This window comes from Phoenix dactylifera, chromosome 4 (genome assembly GCF_009389715.1).
Source record: "Phoenix dactylifera cultivar Barhee BC4 chromosome 4, palm_55x_up_171113_PBpolish2nd_filt_p, whole genome shotgun sequence".
Taxonomy (NCBI): Eukaryota; Viridiplantae; Streptophyta; class Magnoliopsida; order Arecales; family Arecaceae; genus Phoenix; species Phoenix dactylifera.
In genome coordinates, this window is record NC_052395.1 from 13,965,820 (window position 1) to 13,984,915 (window position 19,096).

General features: G+C 39.5%; 2 protein-coding genes across 2 annotated transcripts; both read left to right on the forward strand.

Moving 5' to 3' along the window:
* Window positions 1-38: 38 nt before the first annotated feature.
* LOC103723455 (protein XAP5 CIRCADIAN TIMEKEEPER-like) lies at window positions 39-7,724 on the forward strand. The gene is made up of 12 exons (XM_008814364.4): window positions 39-515; window positions 1,750-1,815; window positions 1,927-1,991; window positions 2,106-2,218; window positions 4,461-4,542; window positions 4,661-4,737; window positions 4,824-4,885; window positions 4,980-5,111; window positions 5,214-5,267; window positions 6,053-6,118; window positions 7,159-7,233; window positions 7,393-7,724. Exons 1-12 carry the CDS (start codon window positions 339-341, stop codon window positions 7,465-7,467), a joined length of 1,044 nt encoding a protein of 347 aa, XP_008812586.2. The 5' UTR covers window positions 39-338; the 3' UTR covers window positions 7,468-7,724.
* Window positions 7,725-10,775: 3,051 nt separating this feature from the next.
* LOC103723464 (U-box domain-containing protein 21-like) lies at window positions 10,776-12,233 on the forward strand. The gene has a single exon (XM_008814377.2). The coding sequence runs from the start codon at window positions 10,833-10,835 to the stop codon at window positions 12,174-12,176; it is 1,344 nt and encodes a 447-aa protein (XP_008812599.1). The 5' UTR covers window positions 10,776-10,832; the 3' UTR covers window positions 12,177-12,233.
* The last annotated feature ends 6,863 nt before the right edge of the window (window positions 12,234-19,096 follow it).

The following is a 19,096-nucleotide window of genomic DNA, read 5'->3' on the forward strand; positions in this document are numbered from 1 at the left end:
ATAAGGGGACTCATGATTCTTGATCATAAAAGCAAAACCCGTATATCCACCGCTGTAACGCTATTGAACAAACTATAATCAAAATTTATCTTTAGGCGGCCAGAGAGTTTGGGCTTCCAGGATGTGAGAGCATGGCCGGGCGCCATAGCAGCAGACGGGAGCGCCAGGTCAACATAAGATATGGCGGTTAATCCTGAGGCGCGCGCAGGGGATGCGTCCGGGACAACATAAATTGTAGACACCAGCTCGACCCGTCGAAAGTGGCATCATACCGCCCAGAAGGGGGAGAGAGGAAGCAAGAAAGGCCGAGCAGGAGAAAGAAAGGGTGAGAGGGCGAGATGGCAGGGATGGGGGATGGGTACGTGGGCACCGCCCTGGACGCGGTGAGGATCCGGCGGCTGGAGAAGCAGCGCGAGCCTGAGCGGCGCAAGATTCAGGAGCTCGAGAACAAGTCCGCCGCCGGCGGCGGCGGCAGCCAGACCAGCCTCCTCCAGTTCGGCTCCGGCACCTCGGAGGTATCAATTCCTCACCATCTCTGAGCTTCAGTTTCTTCATCCGCTTGCTTAAAAACCCCTCCTTTGCCCTTTGTTGTAATAATTTTTTTCCTTCCTGAGAAGTGAAGCCCGAAATTTTAGGTTTTGGTTCTGAACTTCTCAGTTTATCCCTTGAGATATTTTTATTTTGTTTGAGGTTGTTTATGTGATGTTTTGGTCTTACGTGGGTCATTAATTTGATGCTAAATAGTCACGCAATTTGATGCCGAGCTGTAATTCATGACTCCATGGAATTAGGTTTTTATTCAAGTTGACAGGATATTAATTTGTTTGCTTGATAATTTGCTTGAAATGGAATTTTATTTGTGAGCAGAAACGATAAAACCTGTTATGTGTGGATATACCTAGGGTGTACTCATTCTTGGTTAATATAACCTTAACCATCAAGCCTTATCCCTATTATCTGAGACTGGCTCTCTGAATCCTTATTCAGCAAGAATTTCTATTTTAGGGCCACCTTCGATTTAATTCTAGCTTTTCTATATCTTCTCTTACAACTTCCATCCGTGTCATCTTTGGAATTCCCTTCTCCTTCATCCTTCAATAGAAATTAGAACTCTTCTAATTGGCACCCCCTTAGGTATGTTGTACATGCCCTTGTTGTTAATTTATGATAACAAAGTTAAGTTATGAATATGGTTGTTTCATTCAATTTTGTGGACTCCAAGTTTGTTTCATGTAGATTCTTGATTATATCATCCCGCTTGTTTCTTTGTTTATCCTTTCTTTATTTCTTTTTGTATGTTCTGGGGTAGCTTAATTGAATTTTTCTGTAGCTATTATGTTACACTCCGCCAAACACAGTTTACGTTATTTTAACTTAGAAGGTTGTGAATGCAGTGATCATCTAGGGCAATTTGGATCATCTTTTTTTGTCTTCAAGAATGCATGGTCACTGAACTTTTGGAGACCATTCCTTGGACTCCAATACCTTTTTCTTGTGAGCACTTTTGCTGGTGTTTTTTATGCACCAAAACATGGTTTTCTGAATGCCTTAAGCCATATGCTTCTATTGAGTTCTCACGTTCAAATTAGGATTGGTTGTGGATATAGAAAAATTTTCTTCTTTCAGTCATTAAGTTTGACCTAAATCATATAATTTTTTTAAAAAATACTCTCTTTTATCAACACTTCAATTTTCTGAGTCAGGTAACCTTGAATATTTGCTGACATATATTTTTGGATTGGATTTCAGATTCTTGAGACTGCTTTTAAAAAGGAAACAGTTGGTCTAGTTACAAGAGAACAATATGTTGAGAAGGTAAGAGGGGCCTATCTTTCAATCAGTTTGTACTATTATATCTCATGGAGATATATTGGCAAATAAAGCAAATGACCATGATTGTCCGGTACTTTTTTTCCTCTTTGCTAGAGGGCTAACATCTGGAATAAAATTGAGGAAGAAGAGAAGGAGAAGCTTCAAAAATTGCAACAAGAGTGGGTTCAGTCTTTGCAAATTCATTTTTCGTGTGATCTTAAACATTTTTAAGTGATATGGCTCTTACATTATGTGTATGCTTGTCTTTAAGTTTTTAAGTACTATTTTGCTAGGGAAGAAAAGCTTCAGTTTCAAAAACGGAAAAAGCGGAGGATAAAGGGAGATGCACGGCTATCCTTTGCTGATGACATTGAAAATGGAAGTAACGAAGAAGATGCAGAAAATAGTGAGCTCATTTTCTCTTGCGTATTCCACCATCTGTTGTGTATTATTTGCCTACTTACAAATGATGCCAGGTCATTAACTTGCTGACTTAAGTTCAATTTTCTCATTGATTTGCAAACTTGGTTCTCAACTATCTCAACTATCTTCTTGTATGTTATCTGATATCCTTTTTTTTAATGCTTTCTTGAAATTTGATGTAGTTCACATGCCTGTACTTACTGTCATTTGGGTCAAACATCACGTTCTGTTTGCTTTTTAACATCAATTTATGTAAACAAAATTTCTTCATAATTGAGTGATCCCATTCTTGAATGTACACCATGACATTTTGATGTGGGGCATAATCACTATTTATGTTACTTCTTTGGACCTCATATACATATTGTTTAAAGATCTCTACCCTTTATCAAAAAGAATATGAAACTTCAAACATAAGAGCAGGTCTTGAAACACTAGTATCTTGATTCTTTTTTCCAAGAGTAGACCTTGCATCAACAGGACCAGACCTAAGCTTGGCACCAAGGGCTTACAAGTTGGCATGAGCCTAGCCTCTGGCCTGAGATCCTTAGCCCGAACATAGCCCACCTTATAAAATCTAAGCTAGGACTGACGTAGTCTAATCTGATCGGGGCATAGGTAGGTCCATGGTCATTGCTACAATCTAGAGAGAGAAAGGTGGGAAGGGAAAGGAGTTGGTGATTCTGGCTGTGGTGATAAACGGGGTGATATGATGCTTATTGTAGTGAGAGAGAGGGGGGAGGGAGGGAGAGAAAGAGAGAGAAAGAAGAGGAGGAGGAAATGGAAGAGGAAGTGGCGGCATAGTTGCTTCGATTGTGGTCTTCCTTTATGGTGCAAAGGTGGAGATAGAGATGAATTTGAGCAAGAACCAGCTATGATGGTGTAATACCTGATCCATAATGATCTTTCTGTGTGCATTGGAGGTGGGAGAGAGAGGATAGGGACTCAAGTATGGAACTGGTGGCAAACCTCATGATTAACTCAAGCATGGATTCGACAATGTGGAATTTTCCATCGAGGGAGATAGGTGGTACTGGGGGGCAGAGCAGCCAAGCAGTGGCAGAGATGAGATAACTTTAGGCCTAAAAGGCAGTTGGGCCTCAATTTTTAGGCCTAGCTTGACTCGATGGGTGAAAAACACCTGCACAAGTCTGCCCAAAACTAGTGTGGGTTGGGTCTAATTTGTCCATCTCTAATCAAGAGGTACAGGCAAATGTTTGAAAATCCTGGCTTAAGGATATAATTGTGCTTAAATCTTCAGTGAACATTGAATGACCAAGTCCTACATAAAGATGAAACATAACCTGATGAAAATATCAAATGTATAAGAGTTATTATGTATCAAGGATTTTGTGTATACACAAATATTTACCCCTCCAAAGCCTCTCCATGAATAGTAAAAGAACATCACAGATAATCTGCAGGAAAACTAAGCCCCAGATATGCACTAAGTTAAACTCTTGCACTCACCTACATTCTTCTAAATTTTATCATTTTTTCTGCCAATATTGCCAAACTAAGTCTCCATATCCCACTTAAAACTTATAGTGCTTCTCTTCTCCGTTGGCTCCACTTGCACGCCCTTGGTAACTTTTTGTCTACCTTCCTATCCCAGTATTAACCTAATATAATATGAAAGTGCGGGTTTATAAAACCAAAACATCAAGATATATTTATTTCTTAGCTTTGGCCTTATCTTCCAAATTATTTCTCACCATCCACTATCATTACTCAACTTTTGGGCCAAAGCTGGGTTAAGGTTTCAAGCAATGAAAACACTGCCAGCGATCTCCGTCATCTTTTCGAAAGCTGGCAATGTTCCACCAAAACTCTGAGACGGACATAGTTTCACATCAGTCACGATGAAACAGGAATTCCTTTTTTTTTCTTATAGTTTCATGCAGAACCTCAAATCATGGTTTAAGATCAATAATTTACATGTTATGTGCATATATTTGCCCTTATCTCTAGCAGCTCATGGTGGGAACATGTTAAGAAAATAATTTCCAACAAATCATACCAGAAATTTTTTAGTCTGAGTAAAGTGGCTTCAAATCTCGAACCAGGTTGATAAAAAAATTCTGTGTTTAAATGCTAGATTTCATAAATATTTTCCTATCATTTATAAGTTTAGAATATATCAGTTCATTTTAAGATAAGTATAAATCAGATTTTAAAAATTATTTTAGCTTTTCCTCAACTTACAAGATGTAACTGTTTTACAGAAGAAAATCAAGCAATGAAAAAGTTTGGCCACGGAAAACTCGGGAAGGACCCAACTGTTGAGATGAGCTTTTTACCTGACAGGTATGACATATAACTTTAGTTACATTTTCTGAGATTGTCACTGAAGCAAGATAATTTTATTTTACTACTTGTTTGGCCTTTAATCTCTGAGTGTGTGGTGCCAAGAATGATCTTTCAGGGAGAGAGAAGCAGAGGAACAAGCAGAACAGGAGAGATTACGGAGGCAGTGGCTTCATGAACAGGAGTTGATTAAAAGTATCACCACATTCTAATCACTTTGCTATCTTGTGTTGGCTACTAGTTAAGTTAATGCGCTAAACTTGTTCTTCATTATGTTTCAGACGAGCCTCTGCAAATTACTTATAGTTACTGGCATGGAGCAGGCCACAGGAGAGTGATCCAGGCAAACTTTTCTCATTCTTAGAAATTTGCTCTGTGTTTTACTATTATTATAGTTGAATTTACATTAGCATTCCTAATTTTATTTGGATCATTAGGTTCACAAAGGTGATACTGTTGGAGAATTCCTTCGAGCTGTTCAGCGGCAACTCGCACCCGAGTTTCGAGAGATACGTACAACATCAGTGGAGAATCTTCTCTATGTGAAAGAAGATCTTATCATTCCTCATGTATTTTTTTTTTCTCAATTTTTTTATTATTATTGTTGGTTACTAGTCTTTTCCAAAGTGTGGTTATTTTATGATTAACCTTCCCCGTGTTTGAAATTTCAGAAACACAGTTTCTACGAGTTAATTATCAACAAAGCAAGGGGAAAAAGTGGACCGGTAATGGTTGGTCTTGCAAATAATCAATTTTGACTTGCATTTTTCTTTGTTAGCTTATTGGAGAGTTCTAGTAAACTATTCCTATTTACAGTAGGCAAAAATTATTTTATTTTTCTCTTACAAAAAGCTTTTTTTTAATAAAAAATCTGGTATATCCAGAAAAATGGAATTTACCTTTAGCTGAATGCTAGCTTCCTTTATTATGATGCAATGTTTCTTCTATATCATAGATGAGTCCTCTATAGCCTACAAGAAAAAATCATTATTGTAATTTTTAATTTGATTATTTGGAGAGTTTTCTTATTTATATTTGCAAGCCAGCAATATTGAGATGACTTGCTTGGCATTCTCCATTGTCTCTTTTGAGCTTTTTTTTTCAATATTTTTTCCTTTTTCCTAAGTTTATGTCATATCTTTGGCATCAATCAAAAATTGAATATGTAAACCCTGCATCTCTCTCTCTCTCTCTGGGGTAATGTAACCCCTGCATGTCATTAACCATCGGAGATTTCAGTCTTCCAATCATGTCAGCTAGCAGAAGTAATAATCAAGCTTGCATGATATTGCGGTTTTCCCCTTGGTTCCTGGAGGAGGAAGGGGAAAAAAGAAAGCTTTAACCTTTGATCATATAAACTAGCATTCTCAGTTCGATTCTCTCTCTGTGATTCTCTCTGTCTGTCTCTCTCTATCTCTCTCACGATTTTGCTTGATTTAACCAGTCTACTTTTTGGAAACTTGGCAGGTTTGGAAGTGTATAGTATTAACTCTTGTTTTCTTGTTTGCAGCTTTTCCACTTTGATGTTCATGAGGATGTGAGAACAATTGCTGATGCAACAATAGAGAAAAATGAGGTATATTGTCCAACTTTAGCCAGTTATCAACCTCCATTAATAAAATTTGACTTAAGCAATTTAGACATTTAATATTTTTGGCCTTTCTCAGTGAATGTTTACATGATATGATGTTATTTCTTGATTTCAAGACTTGAAAATTTCTTTGCTTCTGGTTGATGTACTCAAGTACAGGCAACACTAGAAAAGTCTCTGGTGTTTTGTGACCTTGAAAAGTCTTTATGCTGGATGTAAATTCTCACTAATCTATGCATTTATAGAAGTAATATTCTATGCTGTAAAGTAACTAGTAATGCTGTATTTTTATTGAGAAAAAAGAAGGGAAGAATCACTGGCGTAAATTGCCCAGATTCAAATACTTGGGGATGCACATGGCTGCATACAAACCAGGCTGTTCATGAACAGCTTGGGCTTTGCTCCGTAATAGGCTGGTTTGAGCTCAGTTTGTCGAGAAAACAAGCTGAACTCAAACATTTTTCAGAGCTTGGCTCAAAAATGAGCTGAGCGTGAAGACCTCAGTCTCGCAAAAATCGATATGAGCTTGGCTTTGCTCGGTAAAATTTTGTTTAAGCTCAGTTCAAATGACAAACAAGCCAAGCTTAAACAGCTTGTCAAGCTCGGCTCTGTTACTCTTATATGATAAGCCAAGCCTGGACATCCTACTGCTCACTGGTCCTTTTTTCTTTCCAATCCTGGATGCGGCACCCAGAAATTGAACCTGTAACCTCCTGCAAATGGAAGGGGGTTTGTAACCACTGGGTCATGACCCATTTCATAGCAAGTGGTGCCATTGTGTTCATGCTTGTATTAACCAGGGGACAATTTTGTTGAAAGAGATTGCTTAAGCTTGATCTTTTTGCCTATACATCCTATCTGTGAGGGTGAGGAGGAGGTCCGAAAATGAGTAACCACACTTCTTTTTTTTTTTAACTTTGATCAACTACGAATATTTACTGAACATGGGCATGGATTTTCTTCAAGGTTTCATTTATGAATCGGCCTAACTGTCCTAATGAGAATTTCATCTCACATGTTGGCAGTCTCACGCTGGAAAGGTTTTTGAGAGGCACTGGTACGAGAAAAACAAGCATATCTTCCCTGCCTCAAGATGGGAGGTACATCTCCTCCTCATGTTATATGCTTCTTGCCGTTTAGCATGAATGTAACTGCGGACAAAATATCTGACTTTGTGGAGGATTGGCATGGCTATTTTGCTTCTTATATTTTCTACGGGCTGCACTAAATTGTAGCCGTTCTTCTCTCTCTGTCTCCAGATATATGATCCAACAAAGAAGTGGGAGCGATGCACGATTCAGGCGATTGAACTAGAAAATGGATTTAAGCCATGACTAACTTGCTGAGTCAAGTCATATTTATCAGGAAAAGAAAGCCTGTTTTCCTACAGAGGCTCTGAGACTGAAAGCCTTTTTTCTCTTATGCTGAATGCCGCAGTACTTTCTAACCGTTTAAGTGGTACTGAAGATTGCAGATGGATTTGTAAAATTGTTTTGCTGGTAACCCTGTAATATAGTAGACATTAAATTAAAATGTCATGTTACTTGACTTTCTTGAAGCTCCTACAAAAATGTAGCAGTCTTCGTTTCCTGTCAACTTCCAGCATGTCCTTGGAAGCACGGTCGAGACTTAGGCATTTGGCAATATTCCCCTAGATGCGAAGACTTGGAGTTTGGGGGAAAAAAAAAGGAAGACAGAAATTCATCAAAAGTTCAGAAAAAAAGTTGGATAACTATTTATTGGAAAAATTAACAAATACAAAGAGCATAAACTTATTGAAATATTTATACATATAATCATATCGAAAAAGTATGGAGACATACAAGAGCAACAAATACAAGTATCAATAATATGCAATTAAAGTTTCTTTTATTAAGGGTGAATAATTTGTGAATAAATTGTAAAATCTCTGAAAAATTTGTGCGCACTCGAATTATTCTGGATTTGCTTGTTTACCATGAAAATCTTGTTATCACTCTGGGAATATAGTTATGCTTGAAGTGGCATTCTCAGAGGCCATCATCACCATCACCGACACGCACTGCATCATGAAGGTCTCCAATATCATCAGCATTTCCGAAGCATCATATATGTCCCTAAACTGGCTTACCATGGGCTTCTTTTTCCTGCTCGGTGCTCAAAATACAAATTGATAAATAGTTCAGACAATGAGATAATTTGGTGGGAGCTTGGTCTTGGATGCGCGCCCAAGTCACACGAGCACCTCTTATAACTGCAGATGTCGATCCTTGATGTCTAATTAATTGCACCTTGACTAGGTAGATGGAATTTCTCTTGCTAGGAAAATTAGATAGATCTTATACCTTGGAGGAGACTTGACTCAATCTAAGCCCACTAGGTCATTGGTCAAATTTAGATAAACTTAGACCCAATGTAGAGCACCAAACAGGTCGTCCTATTTCTGTAGGCTCTATTCATCGTATGCTCGTTTTAGTGATCGGCTTACGAAAATGAGACGATTTGATTGGCATGGTGTACTTTTCTGAAGGCCAGATTGGATCAGAACGGGGACAAGTAGGATTGAGACAACCTAGCACCTCGTGGCTCTAGCAGCAGTTGTTGAAGGTGGGACAATGTCCTGCAGGGAAATCCGACGGTCTACATGGCAGGAGTGCTAACCACTATGCTCCTGTCCTTGAACGGGATATCATCATGTGGGATGCAATTCAAGGAGAGCAAGGGGCCATGGATTAGAGGCACTGGAGAGGCACATCATTTTTTATTAGAGGAAGGCAAAATAATATAGGACGCCAATCACACTCAGATTACCTCCACTGCCATGAAACTTTTGGTGCGAATTTTGGGCACCACTGCTCATGCGCATGCTTTTGTTAAAAAGATCGAAAAGGTTTAAACCACACACAAAAAAAAACACAGAGGATAGCTAGGAAAATGAATCCCTTTGCGGGATAGCATCAACGCGTTCGCAATAATTAAGTGAATAAAAATATAATTTTATGTAGCAATACAGGTTAAATCCTTCTAACTTGATCATAGTTTTTTGACTTTATATTAAAAAAATCGCAATATTTGACCCAAGAAAAGCCCAATGACGTAGAGATTGTGGGTTGAATATCTAACCCACAACGACTGATACGCGCCACGGTTTGGACGTAATTTTGGTCCGCCTCAAACCACGAAAACTAGAAAATCTAAAACTAATTGGCAATTATACTATATTTTCCAACCCCTGCAGTCAAAAAGCAATCAATTTCTTCCTCGCAGCTGCCGTCAAAATCTAATTAGCAATTTACTTGTAATTTTGGGGAAGACACTAGAAAGAAGTCGTCTTTCTTTCTTTCTTTCTTTTTAATTAAAAAGGACAATGTCGAATTTCTTTTCACACTTCCTATTTCTCCCTCTCCAGTCCAAAAGCCAGCCGTTTACTGAATTTGCTTTCCAAGTTTGGATGTTGTCAAGTTTGCTGACCAAGACTGGGGGTCCGGTTCATCATCAAAGCCTTTCCTGTGTTGCAGGAAAGCCCATGATGTATTCGGGTCCATGCTGTATGTGGTACAGTGTTCTCGCAATGCATGGGACTGATACATCACGGACTGTCATGCAATACACGGCGTGGCAAAACCGGACGAGAGGGTCGGACTCCCTTGTTTTTTTGGCAGTAACATCTCATTACTTTCCCGTTGACCACACTTTCCCCCCTTCTTTTCCCGCGAACCAAACGAGCCCTAAGTGTTGGTTTCTCTCTTCGCGCAGCAATCACCAACTTTTGTGGATGATTTACCTCGCCAATAGATGGATGCCCACAAGGCTTGAGGTTGCCGCTAATTTTGCCGCTGGTGACGCAAGTCTTCCTCACACGTCCCTTTAAACGGATTCAAAATTTTGTCTTTATTTAACCTGTTTAATTTTTCCATAGGATAGCTTTTCTAGGGTTCAGGTTGTATTTTTCATGCTGAAAAAATAATTAACTTTTTAACTATTGGATTATATCTCATACAGGCCTCAAAACTTTTTTATGAAAAAACAAATGAATCATTTTTTCGTGCGAAATATATATCTCAAACCAGGCTTGCTAACTATGAAAATGCTCTCTAGTGCCTGTGCATTTACGCATGCAATAAAACTATTTGATAGATCAATTGCACTTATTATTTCACTATTGCAGGAATGTATTGGCTTTGAATGGCACAGTTTTCTAGTTTTTCCCCTAAAAATTATAGAAGGGAACATTAGTCAAACATGTGATGTTGTAGTGATTATTGTGCATAAATTTGGATATCTAATTTCAAGTTTGTAATCTAGGTAGAAGAGATCTTGCTTAGAATTGGCTGACAGTAGCCTGAAATTAAATTTAAGAGACGGACCGTCCAACGACTGGTTGACTGGGGGGAGGCCAACCAGGTCAAAGTTCCAACTCGTGCGGTCATGTTCAGGGTTTTTATTTCCGTTCCTCTTTATTTTGGAGAAAAGATTCAAGACCTAATACCATTTCCGTTCCGCGGGCAAATCAAACATTCCACGGTCAACATTCAAAGCCAAAGCTCCCTCCCTCCTCCCAAGTTTGAACCCTTCTGCGTCTGCCACACAATTTTAAGCAACTCCGGTTCCCATTCTTCTCCGAAGTCTGAACTCTGTCCTTCTCCTTCCTCCCCCTCCATCACTACCTCGGAATTCTCGGAATTCATCTTCCTCTTGCTCCATCACTACCTCGTTTGCCATGGCCTCGGCTCGGAGGGCCCTGAAATCCGGCCTACAGATTCCATTCATCAAGAGAAATCCCATCAAGAATCTGAGCACGGAGCTTTCCATCCCGACCCATTTCCGCTGCCCGATATCGCTGGAGCTCATGAAAGACCCGGTGACGGCGCCGACGGGCATCACCTACGATCGCCAAAACATCGAGACGTGGCTCAAGCTCGGGAACCAGACATGCCCGGTCACAAACCAGGCGCTAAAGAACGAAGATCTCATCCCTAACCACTCCTTACGGAGGATGATCCAGGATTGGTGCGTCGCACACCGTTCCTCAGGCGTCGAGAGGATACCCACGCCGCGGATCCCCGTGACGCCAGCACAGGTGTCGGAGTTGCTGTCGGAGATTGCTTCATCTAGCAGGCACGGGGACCCTCGCCGGTGCTGTGAATTGGCGGCCAAGATCACAGCCTTGGGGAGGGAGAGCGAGCGGAACCGGCTGTGCATTGTGTCATGCGGTTCGGGCCGCATCCTGTCCAACTCTTTTCGTGAACTGGCCAGGGGATCGGCTGCTGTAAACTCAACAACAGGAGTCATGGAAGAGATCCTATCGGCACTCGTCGGTTTATTTCCTCTCGACAGCGAGGCCCATGGGCACGTAGGAGCCCCCGAGTCTCTAGAATCCATCGTTTCGATCCTGAAAACCGGGGATTTGGCAGGAAAGCTTAACGCGGCGCTGGTGCTAAAAGAGCTTGCTGCTTCCCTGGACGCGGAGCAAATCAATGCCGTGGCGGAGACCGATGGATTGATTGAAGCACTGGTGAAGCTCGTCGAGAAGCCCGTTTCACCTCAAACCACAAAGACCTCGTTGGTGACCACCTTCTATTTGGTTTCCTCTAACGAGAGTACTGCGGCAAAATTTGTGGACATGGGATTGGTCTCTGTGCTTCTAGAGATCCTCGTCGACTGGGAAAAGAGCATGTATGAGAAGGCCTTGGGAGTCCTCGATGCTGTTCTTGATTACAGGAGAGGCAGAGAGATGGCTTACGGTCATTCTCTAACGGTGCCCGTTTTGGTTAAGAAGATGTTTCGGGTCTCGGACATGGCTACAGAGTTCGCAGTCTCGGCTCTCTGGAAGCTCGGCAAGAATTACAAGGAGGAGGGAGGGGAGAGAGCAGGGGAAGAAGGGTTCTTGGTGCAGGCTCTGGAAGTGGGGGCCTTCCAGAAGCTATTGCTTCTACTGCAGGTCGGCTGCAGTGGGACAACCAAGGAGAAGGCAAGCGAACTGCTGAAGCTTTTGAATGGCTCCAGGGAAAGGGTGGAATGCACCGAAACTGCGGATTTTAAAGGGCTCAAGAGACCTTTTTAATTGTTACAGGAGAACAAAAGTATATGAAACAAAAGAACAAGCAGTTTCTTTCTTCTTTTTTTTTTGGCCCCCCTTCAGTGTACAAAGATACAGAGATTCTATACAAAATTAGAATTATCAAGTCATTCTTAAGTACTAAACCATTTGTTAATGTCATTAATTTCTCAGGCTTGCAGCATATACATGTAGTATTGTTTGCTGTTCTTCTAGTTGTTGTATTTGTTATCAATATTGATGCAAGTTATCATCGATTGTTAAAATTTATAACTGCTGCTGCTGCTGCTGCTCTAGTTGTTCTTTGTCTGTGTCTTTCTGCATGGAGTATTGAAATTAACTTGAATTTAGGATTTCATTTTATCATCAAAGTGAGACAAACTCATCCTAAAACTTCTGAATTACTTCTAAATTTTAATTGCTTCCGCTCTCTCTTTTCTTTAAAACTGATAACTTTACCCTTAGGTTGCCAATAAGGCTGCATATTTTAATAAGAATAACACAAGAGGAAGGGAACCAAACAATGCAAACATCAACTGGATTTAGCATCTAATAGAGGCTGAACATTTAATATATTTCTTAATGTTCTAATATCTATGGAGGCTTGAGCTTACTATATATATATATATATATATATATATATATATATATATATATATATATATGAAGATTTGGATCACCAAACCATTTGAGATCCGAACCGAGCATCCGATTCTGGAAATCTAGATACATGATGGCTCTTGAAATCTAGCCAGTAAGCTGTATATAAGATATCCGCTCTCATTATTTTAGCAGACATAAACAAACCTTTGTCGAGATATCAACTGAGATATGCTAATTCCTAAACATTAGTATTAGTGCACAGGATGATAGTCACCCTCCAATTTTACTATAGTGGACGAAATTTCAAAAGCTTGGGTTGTTAAATTTCCATCAGCCTTACAACTCAACTAAGATAGAATTCCCTTAAAATAAAATTAAAAAACAAATCAATTAAGATGAATGGATCTTGGTTCATCTCAATATCAGGGAGCGCAATGCGAAGCTTAGGATATTAGACTTCCAAAACCTCATATCTAACTAGGAATTTGATCAATCTGACCCTGCAACTTGGCTAGGCCTAGATTTAGGATGATGAGCAACATGCAGAATAGCACTCAATGCTTGATGGGGTGGATTCAGAAAACCTCTCCCAAAGAGTTGCGAAGGGCTGCATGGTTGAGTTTATGGTTGTGAGTTTTAGAATTATTTTGTAATATGGCCTAGATTATCATTAATTAGGATCTCGCAAGAACTTTGTTTTGATAAAACCTGAACCATCCTTAAAAGCTTTTCCAATCAAGTTTAGACATCATTCCTAATTACATATACAAGGAAATAGGAATCTTGATAGAAGTGGGATTATGAAGGAGGGAGATCCAATAACAGCTATAAATACAGGGTCCTGTCCTTTTCTCCAGTCTTCGAAAAATAGCCTTATGAAAAAGATCCCACCAGTTCCCTTGTTACTGTAGGAAAGCGAGCAAACAAAAGATCGGACCGACATGCACACATTCAGCTACAGCAAGGTACATTCTCTTGCCTCTAGTGATTTTGCATGGTTGCTTGAATATTAGTTCTCTGCATATCAGGTTATTACCATATGGGCAGTTTGGTTGGAGAGAGCTAAGCTTTGGAATGAAAATGAGAACGAGTAATTCCCATTCTAACTGCTTGGTTGAGGAGAAATTTACGCCTATTCTGATTCCAAAGAGAAATAGGAATGCACCAATTTTCCAAAATTCAATCCGAACTCTTATCTAGCATTCAAATTTCATTTTGATTTTAGTTACGAATCAAACACAGCGGAAGATATGACCATTCCAATTTCTATTTTAATTCATTTCGATTTCGATTCCGATCGTGTATCAAATATACCCTATATTTTTAGGGAGATAGGGTTTGTATCTTTCATGCGAAAGAAGGATGGGTCTCCACATAAGTCTCAAAGCACGTCTAACTCCATTCATCCTCGAGCACAAATTTCCAAGTGACCAGTGGGTGAAACCTTCTTCCGACAGAAATATACAACCCCTATCCTTCTTAACATACACAACATATTTAATACTGTATCTAGCTTCCTTGGTTTTCTGGGTAGATACTTTGGGATCAGACCTTGTCATGTGTCCGCCATGTTTGTTTTGGTCAGCATTCAGCAAAGGTGGAAGACGCCTGATCCTTTTTCTATTCAGCAGCTGACTACCAACTTGGATCCAACTCTCTTACCCAGAGACGGTTCAACAAGAACAAAAAAAAAGAAAAGAACCGTCGGATCCAACTCGTGGTGTCGGGTAGACTTTTTCCAGTCCAATACAACCATACAAGCTGACACCATTTCGTGCTCTCATGCCCATGGACCACGTGACTTGACATTGGAGTCGACTGTGAAACTTACAACTGGGATGGTGCCTACCCAGTTAAAATTGAATGAGTCTATTTGTTGATTTCAGCGAGGCAGAACTGACTTGGTCACGGCCTTTGGTCTATTTGTATTGCCTTCTTAAATTAAATAGTCGTACAGCAATGTTGAAGGAGACGAATTCTAGCAACCAAACGAGTTCAGCACCCAAAGAGCGCAAGGCCACAGGGATGAAGAGCCGGCCACAAATATACGGGCTTTAGGTTGTATCTTTTATGAGAAAAAAAAAATAATTGATCTTTTGTTACGGCATCAATCATAATATTTTGCACGAATCTAAAAACATTTTAAATATTTTTATTTATATATATCTGCAGCTATTATGCGGTTGGCATCATTAAAAAAAATAAATTATTCTCACGCAGGAAAGATGCAATCCAAAGATAAGTCAAGTACATGGTTCTCTTTCTCTCTTTTTTTTCCTCCGGATTTGGTGAGATCTGACGCATAATTGCTCCTCAAAAACGATAAAATTACATTTTTACTCCTAATATGCCCAAGATTTTATGTGCCAACTAAGGCCCTGTTTGGGGGAGCTTTTGGAGGGCCAGAAAGCACTTTCTGGCCCTCCAAAAGTACTTTTAGATGAAAAACTGTGTTCGATAAATTTTTCAAAAAAGCTGTTTCAGCTTTTGCGGGAAGCTGAAAACAGCTTTTAGGAGGAAGCTCCAATTTAAAGCTTTTGGGAGGAAGCTGTTTCAGCTTTTTCGGAAAGCTGTATTTTTGACAAAAATACCCATATTAAAATAACATAATTATATAGTTTATCCCTGTATAAACCTAAAAATCTGCTGGAGCCAAGAACCCAAGCCGTCAGACTTCCTTCCGTAAGAAAAGGTATTTTTCTTTTCAATTTTTGTATGCATCTCTTGAACCACATTTTAGAAGAAAATTTTTTTTAATCCTTTTCCATACCTTTCAAAATCAATCTATTGTTTTTTTTTTATCATCAACCTCGCAGCCCATGCTGAGGTCCTCCTCGAGCGTGGACCACGAAGAAGAGCCCCTGGACCGCGAAAAATTATTTTATGAAAAATTATGAAAAATTATTATGGGAAATTATTTTATACTAATAATTATAATATTTTATACCTTTATTTTTGTATTATACTATAAATATAATATCATATTATATTATATCATAATACATTAATATGTTATGTTAAATAATTTAATATTATGTTATATTATAGAAAATTAATTTATACTAATAATTATAATATTTTATATCTTTATTATTGTATTATACTATAAATATTATATTATATTACATTACATTATAATACATTAATATGTTATTTTAAATAATTTAATATTATGCTATATTATGGAAAATTAATTTATAATATTAATTATAATATTTTATACCTTTATTATTGTATTATACTATAAATATTGTATTATATTACATTACATTATAATACATTAATATGTTATTTTAAATAATTTAATATTATGTTATATTATGAGAAATTAATTTATACTAATAATTATAATAATTTATACTTTTATTATTATATTATACTATAAATATAATATATATTACATTATATCATAATACATTAATATGTTATGTTAAATAATTTAATATTATGTTATATTACCAAATATTAATTTACTCTAATAATTATATTACTATTATGCTATATTAACATAATATTATTTTATATTACAATAATATTATACTATATCGTATATTTATGTATTAATTTATGTTATATTTTATTATGTTCTATTGTATAATTCTATGCAATGTCCTTTATGGTAATTTTGTCATATAAAAGTACTTTCTTAGTTTGTTTACCAAACACAAAATAAAATACCACAGCACTTTACGAATGTAGTTACCAAACAGTAAACAGCTTTTTATAACAGCTCTACTTCAGACAGTTCTACTTCCAACCGCTCTACTTCCAACAGCTCTACTGCCAACAGCTCCCCCAAACAGGGCCTAAATATGGTAATGCCCGCGGCCAGGTTTGACTAAAAATCAGCAAATTTATTGTACCAAAAAATTCATCCTGCGCGGATGTCTTCGTACGATTTCTATGCGGAAGTGAGCCAGCGGAAAATTATTTATGCGGACGTATGAGATTTGACCGGCCATGCTCACAAAATGTCTTTGCGGACGAAATCATCAGCGAAATAAATGCATGGCGGTCCGAATTGACAGAAGCGGCCCAAAGTATTCAGGGGCTTAAGGTCGTTTTATTTTTAAGGCATTTTCTACAGTGGGCCGGCCTAAGACGAACTCACAGAGGGACCTTTTTTTTTAATTTTATCTTTGAGTCCTTTTCTGTGGTGGGCCTTCTTTAGCCGGAGCCTTAGATGACCGCCTAAGTCGCTTAAGAATTGGGTTGGCTCTGCGTACTAAAAAGGTATACTGATGTCTTACCGCAGACACTCTCATAAAGTTTTCCATGTGGAAACATAAAGAATCCCCTCAGCTCGTGTGGTCTGCTCAGAGGTGGAGGAGTCTATCTACTACGCCCTCATCAAGTGTCTGTGTGGCAGCTAGATTTGGGAGTGTGCCTCGGCCCACCCCAACTAGCGGCAGGTGTGATCGTCCATTGAGGACTTTGTGAACTACTTGGAGAACTCTGTGGGGCGACCCGGGCATGAGGAGAGGGGGACAAGGGTTGCCTACCTGGCTTACCACTGCTAGTTGGATAGGAATGCCCAAGTCTTCAAGGAATGTGGCTCTCACTCGAGAGTAGTGGCAGACAGAGCTCTACTTCATGCTGCAGAGTTTTTTGGCATCACGGAGGTTTCGCCTGTTGGGTTAGTTAGAGAAATTTGGGATACTCATTCTGCTACTACAGCGTCCAAGTTTGTTTTTGTTTTCTGGATGCCCCCACCTTTCGGCTTTCTCAAGGTGAACTTCGACGACAATGTGAGCGAGAGAGGGAGCTGCGGTGGTATGGGTTTTGTTATTAGAAACCATAACGCCAGACTGGTGGCAGCAGTGGGTGACGGGTCTTCGACATGTCCGTGGTGTGCGCCGAGCTCCGCGCAGCATGGGAAGGCATCACCAATGCGTGATGCTGGGCATAGACTGCATTTTCTTGGAAGGGGACTCGACTATGGTCATTGAGTGGGTCCGGGGTTAAGGATGCACGACTGAGGAGCGGTTGCTGCTTCACGACATCTGCCGCCTACTGGGGGAGTGTGACTCTACCTGGCCACACATGTCTATCGGAAGGCAAACAGTGCTGCTGACTAGGTTGCCTCCTTCGCTGCTCATCACTCGAGGAGTTTATCTGGGTGGATCACGAGTCTACGCTGGAGCTTTTTCGTAGCATTTTGTTTTCTGATTTTATTGGCTGCATTTGCATCCGTCGGATGTGTGCAGGGGCGGCTCAATACATTCCGGGGCCTAAGGCGAATCCAATGAACGAGGCCTTTTTTTAATAATATTTTTTTAATAAATATAAAATACTTAAAAAAATATATGAAAATGGATAGCTATCAAGTACACTATTTCAACAAAGATACATGAATCTAACAAAGATAGACAACAAGCCTTTTTAATTTAATATAATTCTTGAATGGAAGCACATAAAAGTAATTACTCTAAATGAAGGGCCATGAAACTGATTAAATAACTGAGATAATGCTTGGCAATACTGTGTCAAGCAAGAGCCGAACAGGAAAAAGTCATCGCATGGCACTTCATGGTCAAGGTAAAGAAAAGAATTTGTCCATAAAAGGAACCTTTCTATAAGAGAAAGTAGGGCCATTATGGAAAATTCACTCCATCTAATTAATAAAAGTCCCGTCCCACCATCTCCCCTTCAAGTGAGTACCCAAGCAGCAACTGCAACATCACAGCACAGCAGCCATTCAACCCCCTCCCTCCTTTTCTCTCTCTACCACCCAAGAGGGGAGAAGAAACCGAGAGGAGAAAACTAAAATAATCTCCACCCTCCAAGAAGTCCATCTCCAATCCCCCTATCTTTCTTCCGGATGGCCCAGCTGGATCAGGAGTAATGTGAGGGAAGGAAAACCAAGACAAAAACCAAAAAAGAGAAGGGATGAAAGTTAAGAGTGGCTTCAGGCGTCTATCAAGCCAACCAAATCCCTCCACTCCCCCTCCCCACCCAAAACAAAACTACTGTCCCCAACATCCCAAATTGCCCCTCTGCAGGCCAGGAAACTCTCCACCTCCCTTCCATCAACGGGGAAGACTCGTAGCCAGCTCCTGATCCTATTTTATAGGGGCCTTTGCTTCCTTTTGGTCAGCCTCCCGGGGTCTTAGGCGACCGTCTCGGTCGCCTAGGGCTCGAGCCAGCTCTGGATGTGTGCTGCCGTTGTAAAAAAAATAATAAAAAAAAAGAAAAAGAAAAAGAAAAAGAAAACACCATGCGGGCAAATGCACCTGATGCCGCTACGACATGCGAAGCATACGTGGCGACTTACTCATATAATTTGTGCGAAGAAAGTCCGCACAAAAATTCATATGCAGACG

Bases quoted from the DNA above. Each gene is read 5' to 3' on its own strand.
- LOC103723464 (XM_008814377.2), top strand. From the start codon at position 10,833: ATGGCCTCGGCTCGGAGGGCCCTGAAATCCGGCCTACAGATTCCATTC.
- LOC103723455 (XM_008814364.4), top strand. From the start codon at position 339: ATGGCAGGGATGGGGGATGGGTACGTGGGCACCGCCCTGGACGCGGTG. The intron at 516-1,749 runs GTATCAATTCCT...ATTGGATTTCAG, and splicing joins TCGGCTCCGGCACCTCGGAG to ATTCTTGAGACTGCTTTTAA. The intron at 5,112-5,213 runs GTATTTTTTTTT...TTGAAATTTCAG, and splicing joins AAGATCTTATCATTCCTCAT to AAACACAGTTTCTACGAGTT.